The sequence below is a fragment of the Theropithecus gelada genome, chromosome 10 (genome assembly GCF_003255815.1).
Source record: "Theropithecus gelada isolate Dixy chromosome 10, Tgel_1.0, whole genome shotgun sequence".
In the NCBI taxonomy this organism is placed as follows: Eukaryota; Metazoa; Chordata; class Mammalia; order Primates; family Cercopithecidae; genus Theropithecus; species Theropithecus gelada.
The window spans coordinates 11,992,593-12,006,605 of NC_037678.1; the positions used below are offsets into that span (position 1 = coordinate 11,992,593).

At 43.8% G+C, this 14,013-nt stretch overlaps 1 protein-coding gene across 1 annotated transcript in view; it reads left to right on the plus strand.

Moving 5' to 3' along the window:
• Window positions 1-9,019, plus strand: part of FAM227A (family with sequence similarity 227 member A) — a 73,691-nt gene extending 64,672 nt beyond the window's left edge. Inside the window, exons 16-17 of the mRNA XM_025398675.1 lie at window positions 3,282-3,382; window positions 8,940-9,019. Coding sequence (XP_025254460.1) covers window positions 3,282-3,382; window positions 8,940-9,019 — 181 coding nt within the window. The remainder of the gene's footprint in view (window positions 1-3,281; window positions 3,383-8,939) is intronic.
• The last annotated feature ends 4,994 nt before the right edge of the window (window positions 9,020-14,013 follow it).

Here is a 14,013-nt window from a genome sequence, read left to right on the forward strand (position 1 = left end):
CACATTTTGCCCCATTTGCTTTCTTTCTCTAATATCTAATCCAAATTCAAATTTCCCCAATTGTCCCCAAACTGTATTTTTATTTTTGGAGACAGGGTCTTACTCAGTCACCCAGGCTGGAGTGCAGCAGCTCAATTACAGCCCACTGCAGCTTCGAACTCCTGGGTTCAAGTGATCCTCCTGCCTTAACCTCCTCTGGAGTGCTGGGATTACAGACATGAGCCACCGTGCCTAACTCAATGTGTCTTTTTTGGCTTTACCTGCTGCTCCAGGATCCAATCAAGAATCATGAACTATATTTTGTTTTTTGTTTTTTTGAGACAGAGTCTCAGTCTGTCGCCCAGGCTGGAGTGCAGTGGTGTGATCTTGGCTTATTGCAGCCTCTGCCTCCTGGGCTCAAGCAATCCTCCCACCTCAGCCTCCCGAGTAGCTGGGACGATAGGTGTGCACCACCATGCCCGGCTAATTTTTGTATTTTTAGTAGACAAGGGGATTCGCCATGTTGCCAGGCTGGTCTCAAACTCCTGACCTCAGGTGATCTGCCCCAGCCTCAGCCTCCCAAACTGTTGAGATTATAGACGTGAGCCACCGTGCCTAGCCAGAAATTATATTTAGTTTTATCTCTTTGGGATCCTTGAATCTATAACAGTATCCTGCCTCTGCCTTTTATTAATTGTTTTTTACGACATGGGCTTTTTTGAAAAGCTCAAGCCACACTCTGGGTTTTTCTGATATTTCCTCAAAGTATCATTGAATTTGTTCCAATATAGCCTATTCCTATACACTGGACATTAGGTCTATGCTAGAGGTTTGATTAGATTCAAGTTAAATCCTTTTGTCCAGAATCTTTCACAGATGATGCATGTATGTGTGTACACATATATATATATATATATATTTTTTTTTCTTTTTCTTTTTTTTCTTTTTTTTTGAGATGGAGCCTTGCTCTGTCTCCCAGGCTGGAGTGCAATGGCACAATCTCGGCTCACTGCAAGCTCCACCCCCACAGGTTCACGCCATTTTCCTGCCTCAGCCTCCCGAGTAGCTGGGACTACAGGCGCCTGCCACCACGCCTGGCTAATTTTTTATATTTTTAGTAGAGACGGGGTTTCACCGTGTTAGCCAGGATGGTCTCGATCTCCTGACCTCATGATCTGCCCGCCTTGGCCTCCCAAAGTGCTGGGATTACAGGTGTGAGCCACCATGACTAGCCTTTTAATTTTGTATTTTTAGTAGAGACGGGGTTTCACCATGTTGGCCAGGATGGTCTCGACCTCTTGACCTCAAAGTGCTGGGATTATAGGCATGAGCCACCGCGCCCAGCCCATTAAGCTTTATTTATTCTATAGTTCATTGTCCCAACAGATATTTTCAGCACCTTCTGGGTACCAGGCATTATGATTGCTTACATATCTGTCTCTCCCAATGGTTGTAACAAGCCTTGATGGCAGGATCCATGGAATGGCCGAGGCTAAGGTAGGAATACAGGTATTTTTACTTACTGGTTCTGTTACCATGGACTATTAAACTATTTTTGCCTTTTTGAGGCCACAGGTAGGTCCTGGTATAGGGCTAAGTTCTAGTCATGGAATAAAAAATGGAAGGGTTATTTGCATACAGCTCACTGATCCTCAGTTGTTTTGTTGCACTTCAGTCATTTGATAGTATTTCCTAGTTTGTAGGGGTTTATTGATCAAATAAATTAAGGTCTGTAAAGACTTTTCTCAGAACTAGGCCCATAGGTAGGTAATTGTATCAGTTATAATTATGTTTGGCTTAGAATGACAGAAAAACTCAAACAGTGGCTAAAATTTATTACAATTTCTTTTCTCTCATTTACAAGGACTCCATTAGATATGAAAGTTCATAGTGACAGGGTCTTTTTTTTTAATTTGAGATGGAGTCTCACTCTGTTACCCAGGCTGGAGTGCAGTAGCACAATCTCGGCTCACTGCAAGCTCCGCCCACCAGGTTCATGCCATTCTCCTGCCTCAGCCTCCCGAGTAGCTGGGACTACAGGCGCCCACCACCACGCCTGGCTAATTTTTTTGTATTTTTAGTAGAGACGGGGTTTCACAATGCTTGATCTCGATCTCCTAACCTCGTGATCTGCCCGCCTCGGCCTCCCAAAGTGCTGGGATTATAGGCGTGAGCCACTGTGCCCGGCCAAGATCTTTTATCATATTGCTCCACTAGCTTCAGCCCATGATTTAGCTTCATAGTAAAAAACGGCTGCTCAAGTTCCAGCCACCAGGTCCACATTTCATCCAGTTCAAAGGAAGATGAGTTCAAAGAAATGTATTTCTTCTGGAAGTTGCAAATAACCCTTCCATTCCATGGCCAGAACGTTTTGAAGTTCAGAACTAGTTTAAAGTTAACATTAAATTCACATAGAATATCCAGGGTTAACTTTACAGCTTATACATTTCAGAAATAAAGGATCTCCTGTTTAATAAATAAATTCTTATTAGGTGAATTATCATAGTAAAGATTTTTTTGCCAGGAGGAAGTTTGTAACTGTGCGTTAGAAGTTGCATTGCTAAATACATCCACTTTTTGTTAAGATATTAAACACCGCTGAGCGCGGTGGCTCACACCTGTAATCCCAGCACTTGGGGAGGCTGAGGTGGGTGGATCATGAGGTCAGGAGATCGAGACCATCTTGGCTAACACTGTGAAACCCCATCTCTACTAAAAATGCAAAAAATTAACCGGGCGTGGTGGCAGGCGCCTGTAGTTCCAGCTACTTAGGAGGCTGAGGCAGGAGAATCGCTTGAACCTGGGAGGTGGAGATTGCAGTGAGCCAAGATCATGCCACTGCACTCCAGCCTGGGCGACAGAGCGAGACTCCATCTCAAAAAAAAAAAAAAAGAAAAGATATTGTTGAGAAGCTCATCATGCCTTATATTAATAAAGTGATTCTCAAAGTTTTGTCTACAGATAAAAATGGTGCCTTAAAACACACCTGTGCTGCTAGACATCCAGGCAGGGTTACTCTTAAGGAAGTAGGATAGTGACTGAGCAGGGACATGAGGCGGCTTCTAAGGAGCTGGCAGCGTTCTCTTTCTCATTCTGAGTGCTGGTTACATGGACGTGTTCAGTATATGAAAATGTCATGAGCTGCACACTTAGAATCTGTGCACTCCTAGTTTCTACGTTATACTTCAATATATGCTTTGTAAATGGTCATGCAGATCTATCAGTTTACAGGACATACAGAACATTGAGGACATGTTAATTACTCCAGCCTTTTTCTATATGTCTCTGTGTTTTCCCCTCAGGGAAATGAAGAATATTGATCAAAAAGCAGCAGATAAAAAAAAGGCAAACCACATGTTCGTCCCACCTTCAGCCTTCAGTGAGGAATCACCTGACAAAAAAATGAAGGGAAGTCTCCAGAGAGAAATTGAGTTTCTTTTACAGTTTGTTCGAACAAAAACCATGGGAAATGTAGAAGTGTGAACAGTGTAAGAATAAGAATTATTTTATTTTATTTTTTTGAGACAGAGTCTCACTGTCTCCTCAAGGCTGACTGCAGTGGTGCCATCATAGCCCACTGCAGCCTCCACCTCCCAGGCTCAAGCAATCCTCCCACTTCAGCCTCCTGAGTAGCTGGGACCACAGGTGTGTACCACCACGCCCGGCTCATTTTTTATTTTTGTAGAGATGGGGGTCTCACTGTGTTGCCCAGGCTGGAAAATTCTTAAAACATAGGAAAGAGCATATAAAAGTTCACTTATGGCCAGGCACTGTGGCTCACACCTGTAATCCCACTACTTTGGGAGGCCGAGGTGGGCAGATCATGAGGTCAAGAGATGGAGACCATCCTGGCCAACATAGTGAAACCCCACCTCTACTAAAAATACAAAAATTAGCTGGGCGTGCCTGTAATCCCAGCTACTCGGGAGGCTGAGGCAGGAGAATTGCTTGAATCCGGGAGGCGGAGGTTGCAGTGAGCCAAGATCACGCCACTGCACTCCATCCTGGAGACAGAACTAGACTCCGTCTCAAAAAAAAGTTCACTTTTATGTATTACTCACACTACTCTCATTTTAGTTTTAGTGTTATTATTGGTGATAGTAAGGACTACTAATGATTTTGTACTTCCTCTGTACCAAGCATTGGCCTATGTACTTTATGAAGTGTATGAGACAGAGCTCCTTGGTTGCATGTGCCAGGAAGCCAGCTCAAACTAGCTTAAATGGAAGGAGAATGTAGCAGCTTAAATAACTGGGAAGGCCATGACAGGCCATCTGCAGGCATATTAAACCTAAGAACTTGATATTTTCAGGCTCTTTCTCTCTCTGTCTCTTGATCCTTTTCCCTTCTGTGGGCTGAATTCTTTTTCAAGCTGCCTCTGCCTCAGGGCCATGGACAGCCCAAGTCTGTCTCATAGTCCTGACCTAAAAAGCCATGTTCACTTTGCTGGAGTACATCTTCTAGTAGTTCCCAACAAAAAAGGCATATGGGAAATATTTGAGTCTTTGCATGTCCAAAACGTCTTTTTTTTTTTTTTGAGATGGAGTCTCCTTCTGTCACCCAGGCTGCAGTGCAGTGGCACGATCTTGGCTCACTGCAACCTCCTTCTCCTGGGTTCAGGCAGTTCTCCTGCCTCAGCCTCCCCCAGTAGCTGGGACTAAAGGTGCGTGCCACCATGCCCAGCTGATTTTTTTTTTTTTTTTTTTTTTTTTTAGCAGAGATGAGGTTTCACCGTGTTTGCCAGGCTAGTCTCAAACTCTTGACCTCAGGTGATCCGCCCACCTCGGCCTCCCAAAATGCTGGGATTACAGGTGTGAGCCACCATGCCCGGCCCTTTGTTCTATTTTTTAAAAATTATTTAAGAGATGAGATCTTGCTGTGTTGCCCAGGCTGGTCTGCAACTCCTGAACTCAAGTGATCCTCTGGCCTTGGCCTCCCAAAGTGCTGGGATTACAGATATGAAAAAATGTCTTTGTTCTTGATTAATATTTGGCAAATGTTTTGCTGGGAATAAAATTCTAAGTTAAAAGTCAATATTCTACAGAATTTTGGAAAATTTTTCCTGTGTCCTACTTTTGCTATTGAGAAGTCTCATGCTATTCTGATTCCTATGGCTTCGTGGGTCACTGTTTTTCCCCCTGTGGGAACTTTTAGGATATTGTCTTCATTCTTTTTTTTTTTTTTCTTTTTTTTTTTTTTGAGACGGAGTCTCGCTCTGTCGCCCAGGCTGGAGTGCAGTGGTGGGATCTCAGCTCACTGCAAGCTCCGCCTCCCGGGTTCATGCCATTCTCCTGCCTCAGCCTCCTGAGTAGCTGGGACTACAGGCGCCCGCCACTGTGCCCGGCTAGTTTTTTGTATTTTTTAGTAGAGACGGGGTTTCACCATGTTAGCCAGGATGGTCTCGATCTCCTGACCTCGTGATCTGCCCGTCTCGGCCTCCCAAAGTGCTGGGATTACAAGCTTGAGTCACCGCGCCCGGCCTGTCTTCATTCTTAGTATCCTGAAGTTTCCCAATGATATACTTTGGTACGAGTCCTTTTCTTAATATGCGTCACTGAGGTCGGGAGTGCTCTCAGTCCAGAGGGCAGAGTCCTCCAATTCTGAGATTTTTGCTTGTATTATTTCTTTGAAAATTCCCTTCATTTTCTTTGCTATTTCTGGAACTATGATAGTCAATTGTCAGACCTCCTGGATTGATCCTCTAATGTTCTTATCTTTCTTTATTCGCCTCTTGGCATCTGTATATATATTTCTTTTCTTTTTCAAACAACATAAATGTATTTTCTCACAGTTCTGGAGGCTAAACTCCAAAGTCAAGGTGTCAGCAGGGCCATGCTTCCTCTGCAGGGTTCAGGGTAGTCTTCCTTTGCCTCTCCCTAGCTTCGTGCGGTTGCCAACAGTCCATGGCTGTCCTTGGCTTGTAGATGCCTCACTCCAATCTCTGCCTCTGTCATCACCTGGCCTTCTTCATGTCTGTCTGCATCTATTCTTCTAAAAACAGCAGTCATATTGGATAAAGGCCCACCCTAATGTCTTCATTGAACTTGATTACATCTACAAAGACTATTTCCAAAAAAGGTGTTATTCATGGGTATTGGGGTTTACAACCTTAACATGTCTTTTGGGGAATATAATTAAACCTATAACCTCTTTCTTCTTTTTTTCTTTTTTCTCTTTTTTTTTTGAGATGGAGTCTTGCTGTGTCGCCCAGGCTGGAGTACAGTGGTGCGATCTCGGCTTACTGCAACCTCCACTTCCCGGGTTCATGCCATTCTCCTGCCTCAGTTTCCTGAGTAGCTGGGACTACAGATGCCTGCTACCATGCCCGGCTAATTTTTTTGTATTTTTAGTAGAGACAGGGTTTCACTGTGTTAGCCAGGATGGTCTCGATCTCCTGACCTCGTGATCCGCCCATCTCGGTCTCCCAAAGTGCCGGATTACAGGCGTGAGCCATGGCGCCCAGCCCTTTTTTTTTTTTTTTTTTTTTTTTGAGACAGAGTTGCTCTGTCACCCAGGCTGGAGTGCAATGGCGCGATCTTGGCTCACTGCAACCTCTGCCTCCCAGGTTCAAATGATTCTCCTGCCTCAGCCTCCTGAGTAGCTGGACTACAGACACGCACCACCACACCCGCCTAATCTTTGCATTTTTAGTAGAGACAGGGTTTCACCATGTTGACCAGGCTAGTTTCAAACTCCTGACCTCAGGTGATCCACCCACCTCAGCCTCCCAAAGTCCTGCAATTACAGGCATGAGCCACCACGCCTGGCTAAAATTTCTTTGTAGAGACAGGGTCTTGCTGTGTTGGCATTTTCTACATATAGAATCATGCTGTCTGTAGATAGAGATAGTTTTACTTCTTCACTTCCAATTTGGATGCCTTTCATTTCTTGCCTAATTATCTGTCTAGAGCTTCTGATACAAAGTGGAATACTAGCAGTGAAAGGACGCATTTTGTCCTGTCCCTGGTCTTAGGGAAAGGCTTTCAGTCTTTAACCATTGAGTGTGCTGTTATCTGTGGGTTTGTCATAAATGTCCATAATCATGTTAGAGTAATTCCATTCTATTCCTATTTTTTCTGAGTGTTTATTATCATGAAATGCTGTTGGTTCTTGTCAAATGCTTTCTCTGCATCATTGAGATAATTATGTGGGGTTTTCTCTTCATTCCTTTATTGTGCTCTATACCCTGATCCATTTGTGTTTCACTGAGGGGAACCACCCTCAGATTCCTGGGGTAAATCCCATTGGTCCTGGTGTATAATCCTTTTAATAGTCTGTTGGAGTCAGTTTGCTAGTATTTGTTGAAGATCTCTGCATTTGTATTCTTAAGGAATAGTGGTCTATAATTTTCTTTTCTTGTCATTTCTTTTTCTAGTTCTGGTATCAGCATGATGCCGGCCCCATAAAATGAGCTATGAAAAACTATTTGCTCTTCTATTTTTTGGAAGAGCTTGAGAAGAATTGGTGTTAATTCTTCCTTAACGGTTTGGTAGAATTCACAAATGAAGCCCTGTAGTCTTTCACTTTTCTTTGTTCAAAGGGAGATTTTTGATTATTGATTCAATTGTTTTATTTGTTATAAGTCTATGCAGAATTTTTATTTTTTTCTTGAGTCAGTTTTGGTAATTTGTGTATTTCTATGAAGTTTTCCATTTCATACAGGCTATGTAATTTATTGGCATTTGTATTCTCTTACAAGCTTTATTTCTGTAAGGTCGGTAATCATGTTCCCATTTTCATCTATGTGTGTCCTTTTCTTGGTAGTCATTCAAACTCAGTTTGTTAATTTTATTGATAACTAACATTTTGTTTCTTTCAACTGACCTTCTATTTTTTCTATTCTCTATTTCATGTCCTCTGCTCTAATCTTAATCTCCTTCCTTCTGCCAGCTTCAGATTTAGTTTGTGCTTCTTTTGCTAAGTCCACAAGTCATAAAGTGAAGTTATTGATTTGCGATGTTTCTTCTTTTTAAAACATAGGCATTTATAGCTATAAATTTCTCTCTTAGCACTGCTTTTGCTTTACTCCATAAGTTTTATTATGTTATGTTTTTGTTTTTATTTCAAAATACTTTTTAGTATGTCTTATGATTTCTCCTTCAAGTTGTAGCGTGTTCTTTCCAAATAAGGACAGTGAACCTAAATAGAAGAAGTATAGGCTGGGCACGGTGGCTCACGCCTGTAATTCCAGCAGGTTGGGAGGACAAGGTGGGCGGATCACAAGGTCAGGAGATCAAGACCATCTTGGCCAACATAGTGAAACCCCGTCTCTACTAAAAAAAAAAAAAAAAATACAAAAAAAAAAAATTAGCTGGGCGTGGTGGTACATGCCTATAATCCCAGCTACTTGGGAGGCTGAGGCAGGAGAATCACTGGAACCCGGGAGTCAGAGGTTGCAGTGAGCCAAGATCACGCCACTGCACTCCAGCCTGGTGACAGAGCGATGCTCCATCTCAAAAAAAAAAAAAAGAAAGAAAGAAAGAAAGAAAAAAAAGAAATGTGATGCTTTCGTGAAATATTAAAGGAAGTCCTTTAGGCTTGTGAGACTAGTCTCCATGCCATAGCCCAGCATATAATATTCTGAAGATTTACATCTGGAGGTGTAAAGCAGTAGGGAACACAGAGTTAGAAAACACAATCCAGGTTTTCAGCATCACCAGAGGGATGTCACCTCCAATGGGGTAGTACCTGCTTGCTGCCTAGAGGTTTGTGGGGCCCAGCTCAGATCCCATGCAGCAGTGTTCCTGTCAGTACTGGTGAAAGATGAAGGGTGGAGGCACCGGGGATGTGGAAGCCGTGGATGCCAGCTGTCCTACTCGACCACTTTCTCTGGAGGCAGGAGCACGCCCTCAATATTCCATGCACACAAGGATCACCACTGGCCACGCCACTGCTCACATGCAGTCTTTGAAGAAATTACGTTTGTAAATTAATTTTTGTTTTTATTTGTTTGTTTCCCCCACAGGAGGGGAAAGGAGGAGAGGAAAAGAGAAGAGAAGCAGAAGTTGAACATTTCCTTCCACTCACTTCCAAGCCCTGAGGAGCTCCGCAACCTAGAACCAGGAAGCGCCTACAGAATCTGTGATATTTCTGCTATGAGGTGGAGTGGAAGAACAAGAAAATGAGAAAATTGTGGCCAAAGACTGAGAAATAGGAATCACGATTTCACCATAGGGGAAAGATTCCATTGTAGTTTTTCCTAGGCTGAGTGAAAAGCAGGAGTAGAGAGTTGGTGCTTGGGTCACTACATGTATTCATACATTTACTCTTTCACTCAGTATTTTATTAAATGCATGTTGGTAAGTACGTTACAAATATGACCTCATACAAAGGTTAAACTTTCGTACCAGCCATATGAAGTAGGGATTATGCACTGCATTTTACACAGCAGCAAGCCCAGGTTTAGAAAGGTTTCTGAAGTTCTCTGCTGTAGACACTGGGTAATTAACACTAGATAAGACACAGTCCCTGTTCTCAAGGGAGTCACCATCTGGTAGAGGGAAGACAGACGTATCAACACATTAAATGCTCTAAGTATTGGACAGAGGAAAACGAAGGCAGAGCCTGGGAGTCACACAGAAACACTTTACAGATGTCATGTCCATGGGCCGAGTTTAGAAAAGACAAGATGTTTGCCAGGCGGAAGGAGGGCATATTGGAAAGAGGCCGGCAAGCCCAGTGGTTAGAGGAGTAGGGGGCAAAGGCTCAGAGGCAGCATAATAGAAGCGCCTATCAAATTATCAAATTAATAGTTCTACAAAGCTTGTTACAAAAAATTGCACACCTCTAGGCCACTTTTCCTTTTCCCCCACAACACTTTCCTCTATTTTTTTTTTACTTTCCTCTTTTTTAACTGATCATTTTGGTATTTTTTCTCCACTGTATATCTAAATACCACACTGCTGCAGCTTCCTCTTTTTTGTTTGTGGTGTGTGTGTTTGTTTGAGACGGAGTCTCACTCTATTGCACAGGCTGGAGTGCAGTGGCGTGATCTTGGCTCACTACAACCTCCACCTCCTGCCAAGTGATTCTCCTGCCTCAGCCTCCCAAGTAGCTGGGATTACAGGCACCTGCCACCATGCCTGGCTAATTTTTATATTTTTAATAGAGATGGGGTTTTGCCATGTTGACCAGGCTGGTCTTGAACTCCTGACCTCAGGTGATCCACCTGCCTCGGCCTCCCAAAGTGCCTGGATTACAGGCATGAGCCACTGCGCCCCACCCAGCTTCCTCTTGATTTTTCCATGTTAGGCATTATCTATTGACTTCTTAGTAGGAAAGATGAGGGCCGGGCTCTCTCTCACACATGCACACACTTCCCATCTCCCATCCTCCCAATGGGTTTATATTGTAATTTTGGTTGGATCACTAAGCAGCATAATGATACCATAACATTATTGCCAGCTGAGCCATAAAGTGTACTATAGTTATTTTTTCCTTTCTTTTTTTTTTTTTTTTTTTTTGAGACAGAGTTTCACTCTTTTTGCCCAGGCTGGAGTGCAATGGCGCGATCTCGGCTCACCGCAACCTCCGCCTCCTGGGTTCAAGCAATTCTCCTGCCTCAGCCTCCCGAGTAGCTGGGATTACAGGCATGTGCCACCACCCCGGCTAATTTTGTATTTTTAGTAGAGACGGGGTTTCTCCATGTTGGTCAGGCTGGTCTTGAACTCCCGACCTCAGGTGATCCACCTGCCTCGGCCTCCCAAAGTGCTGGGATTACAAGCGTGAGCCACCGCGCCCGGCCTATTTTTTCCTTTCTTGTAAAACTTTTGATATCCCTGGAACTGAATCTATTTATTTATCTTAATTTGCCTGTTTTCTTGCTTGTTTTATTTTTTTTTTCTTCTGTATTTACCACAGTGCATCTCCAAATTATCCATTGGTTGTATAAATCTCCCAGTTCATGCAGACACTTGACACAGTCTGTCAATTTCACCTTCATTTCTCAGCCTTCTCACCTGCTTCACCTGAGTGAATTTCTAAACTGTTCACATTTACCTGGGGATTCCCTTTTTCATTCTCTTGATCATAACTGGTTTTTTAATCTGTTTCTGTTGGTGTCTTTATGGTTCATCCACAGAGAGGCAGAGATCACTAAGATGTCAAAAGCAACACAGAAAAAGGAGGTATTCATCCTTAATGTCTCACCTTCCAGCTCATTTGAGTGAATCTTTGTCCAAGAATTGAGAGAAACTTTATAGGTAAAGCATGCACATGTTGTCTGATTTAATCTAAAATAGAAACAAGAAAACAAAAAAATAATACTGCAACTAGGGACACATTTAGTCAGTCCCAGTTCATGGGACAAGGAATATTAAAGTTCACTCCTACCATGGCCAAAGTCAGGATTTACATGTAAATTAATTATTTAATTTAAAAAATTTAAATTAGGCCAGGCACGGTGGCTCACACCTGTAATCCCAGCACTTTGGGAGGCTAAGGTGGGCAGATCACGAGGTCAGGAGTTTGAGACCAGCCTAGCCAACATGGTGAAACCCTGTCTCTACTAAAAATACAAAAATTAGCGGCCGGGCGCGGTGGCTCACGCCTGTAATCCCAGCACTTTGGGAGGCCGAGGCGGGCGGATCACAAGGTCAGGAGATCGAGACCACGGTGAAACCCCGTTTCTACTAAAAATACAAAAAAAATTAGCCGGGCGCGGTGGCGGGCGCCTGTAGTCCCAGCTACTCAGGAGGCTGAGGCAGGAGAATGGCGTGAACCCGGGAGGCGGAGCTTGCAGTGAGCCGAGATTGCGCCACTGCACTCCAGCCTGGGCGACAGAGCGAGACTCTGTCTCAAAAAAAAAAAAAAAAAAAAAAATTAGCTGGGCGTTGTGGCAGGCGCCTGTAATCCCAGCTACTCGAGAGGCTGAGGCAGGAGAATTGTTTGAACCCGGGTGGCAGAGGTTGCAGTGAGCCAAGACTATGCCATTGTTCTCTAGCCTGGGCAATAAGAGTGAAACTCCATCTCAAAAAAAAATTTTTTTAATTAATTTTAACTAACTTAAAATTAATTTTTTCAGAGGCAGAATCTCAGTCTGTTGTCCAGGCTGGAATGTAGTGGCACAGTCATAGCTCACTGCAACCTCAAATTCCTGGGCTGAAGCGATCCTTCCACTGCAGCCTCCCAAGTAGCTAGGACTACAGGTATGCCACCATGTCTGGCTAATTTTTTAAGAAATTTTTTGTAGAGATGGGATCTCACTGTGTTGCTCAGGCTGGTCTCAAACTCCTGTCTTCAAGTAATCCTCCTGTCTTGTCCTTCCAAAGTACTGGGATTATAAGTGTGCCACCACACCTGGGCTTATTATTATTATTGTATAACATAATAATATAATAGTAATCATAGGCGATGTCATTTATTGAGTACTTACTATGTGCTGAATGCTCTGCTTAGCCTGGTTTAGACATTATCTCAGTTAACTTTCCTGGTGTCCCCGCAAGATGGATATTGTTACCTCCGTTTTCTCCTAGGAAGAAACTGGGGCTTGGTGGGGATGATTAGGTATTTGCTAGATGTCTATTCTGTACCATCCCTGCACTAGGCCCTGTGAATATGGAGATAAATACACAGTCCCTGACCTTATGGGACTCACAATCTGGAAGAAAGAGGAGGATGTGTAAACCAGTAAATGCATTAATGCTCTGATAGAGATCTGCATGGAATCTGAGAAAAACCAAGACAGGTGAAGCCAGTGTGCCAGCAGCCCTTTGGGACAGAAGATATTTCACTGAGGGGCACAGGCACAGGGGTTGGTTTGCCAAAGGACCAGCAGCTGGGCTGAGGGGCTTAGGTTTTATCATTTGAGCTTCAAGGCACAAGGCAGTGACCTGGTCTGTGCTAGAACAGTTCACCTGTCACAGCCAAGAGGAAAGAAATGGTGCAGATGGCTGTTGGCCCAAACCAAGCAGCAGATAAGCAGATCTTGGGACATATAGCTCATCCCTCAGATACACATCTTCACTTGAATCCTGAGTAGAACTCTAGGTGACCCCCTTGGAGGCTATTACCCATGTAAAAGGGAATGAAGGAAAGGTAAGAGGGAAGGAGCTCAGGCTTTGGCATGAGAAAATTTGGGCCTTTGAATCCCTGCCCTGCTTCACCATATGGACGTGTGACTTAGCATAGTAGCTGTGCAACTTGACCTTTCTGAACATGCTTTCTTGACTGCAGAAGGGGAACGCCTATCTAGGAGGGTTGTTGTGAGGATTAGATGAGATAATTTATGCAAAGTTCTTGGCACAGTACTTTTCATTTTGTAATTGCCACAAGCTGTTATTGTTATTGTTGTTATAAAGTGTACTCTTCTTGGCCGGGTGCGGTAGCTCACGCCTGTAATCCCAGCACTTTGGGAGGCTGAGGCAGGTGGATCACCTGAGGTCAAGAGTTCAAGACCAGCCTGGCCAACATGGTGAAACTCCATCTCTACTAAAAATACAAAAAAATTAGCCAGACGTGGTAGCGGGTGCCTGTAATCCCAGCTACTTGGGAGGCTGAGGCAGGAGAATCGCTTGAACCTGGGAGGTGGAGGATGCAGTGAGCTGAGATTATACCATCGCACTCCAGCCTGGGTAACGAGTGAAACTCCGTCTCAAAAAAAAAAAAAATATATATATATATATATAGTTTTCTGAAACCAGAACATGTTGAACGCCTGCCAGGTACAAGGCACCATGTGGGACAGATAAGCAGAGCACTCTCTTGCCTTCCCTTTACTACCCCAGTCGTCGTCAACTCTTCATTTGCGGTTTCTCTAGGAACCACACTTTCCTATTTCTGGACCTTTTGTCTGTTGCTGCTTCTGGACCTGAAAATGCCTTCTCCTCCCTCCTCTTTGTTAACTGCCAGCATCACTAATTCCTGCTCTTCCTCCAGGACCCCGCTTAAATGTCCCCTCCTCTTGGGAGCCTTCCCTAATATACCAGGAGCAAGGTAGGCACAAGTGCTCCACTGCGTTATGCTCCAACAGCATTCTGTGCCATCCCATTATGGCAGCAGTTACCATAGTAGATTGTAATTGCCCGTTTACCTACC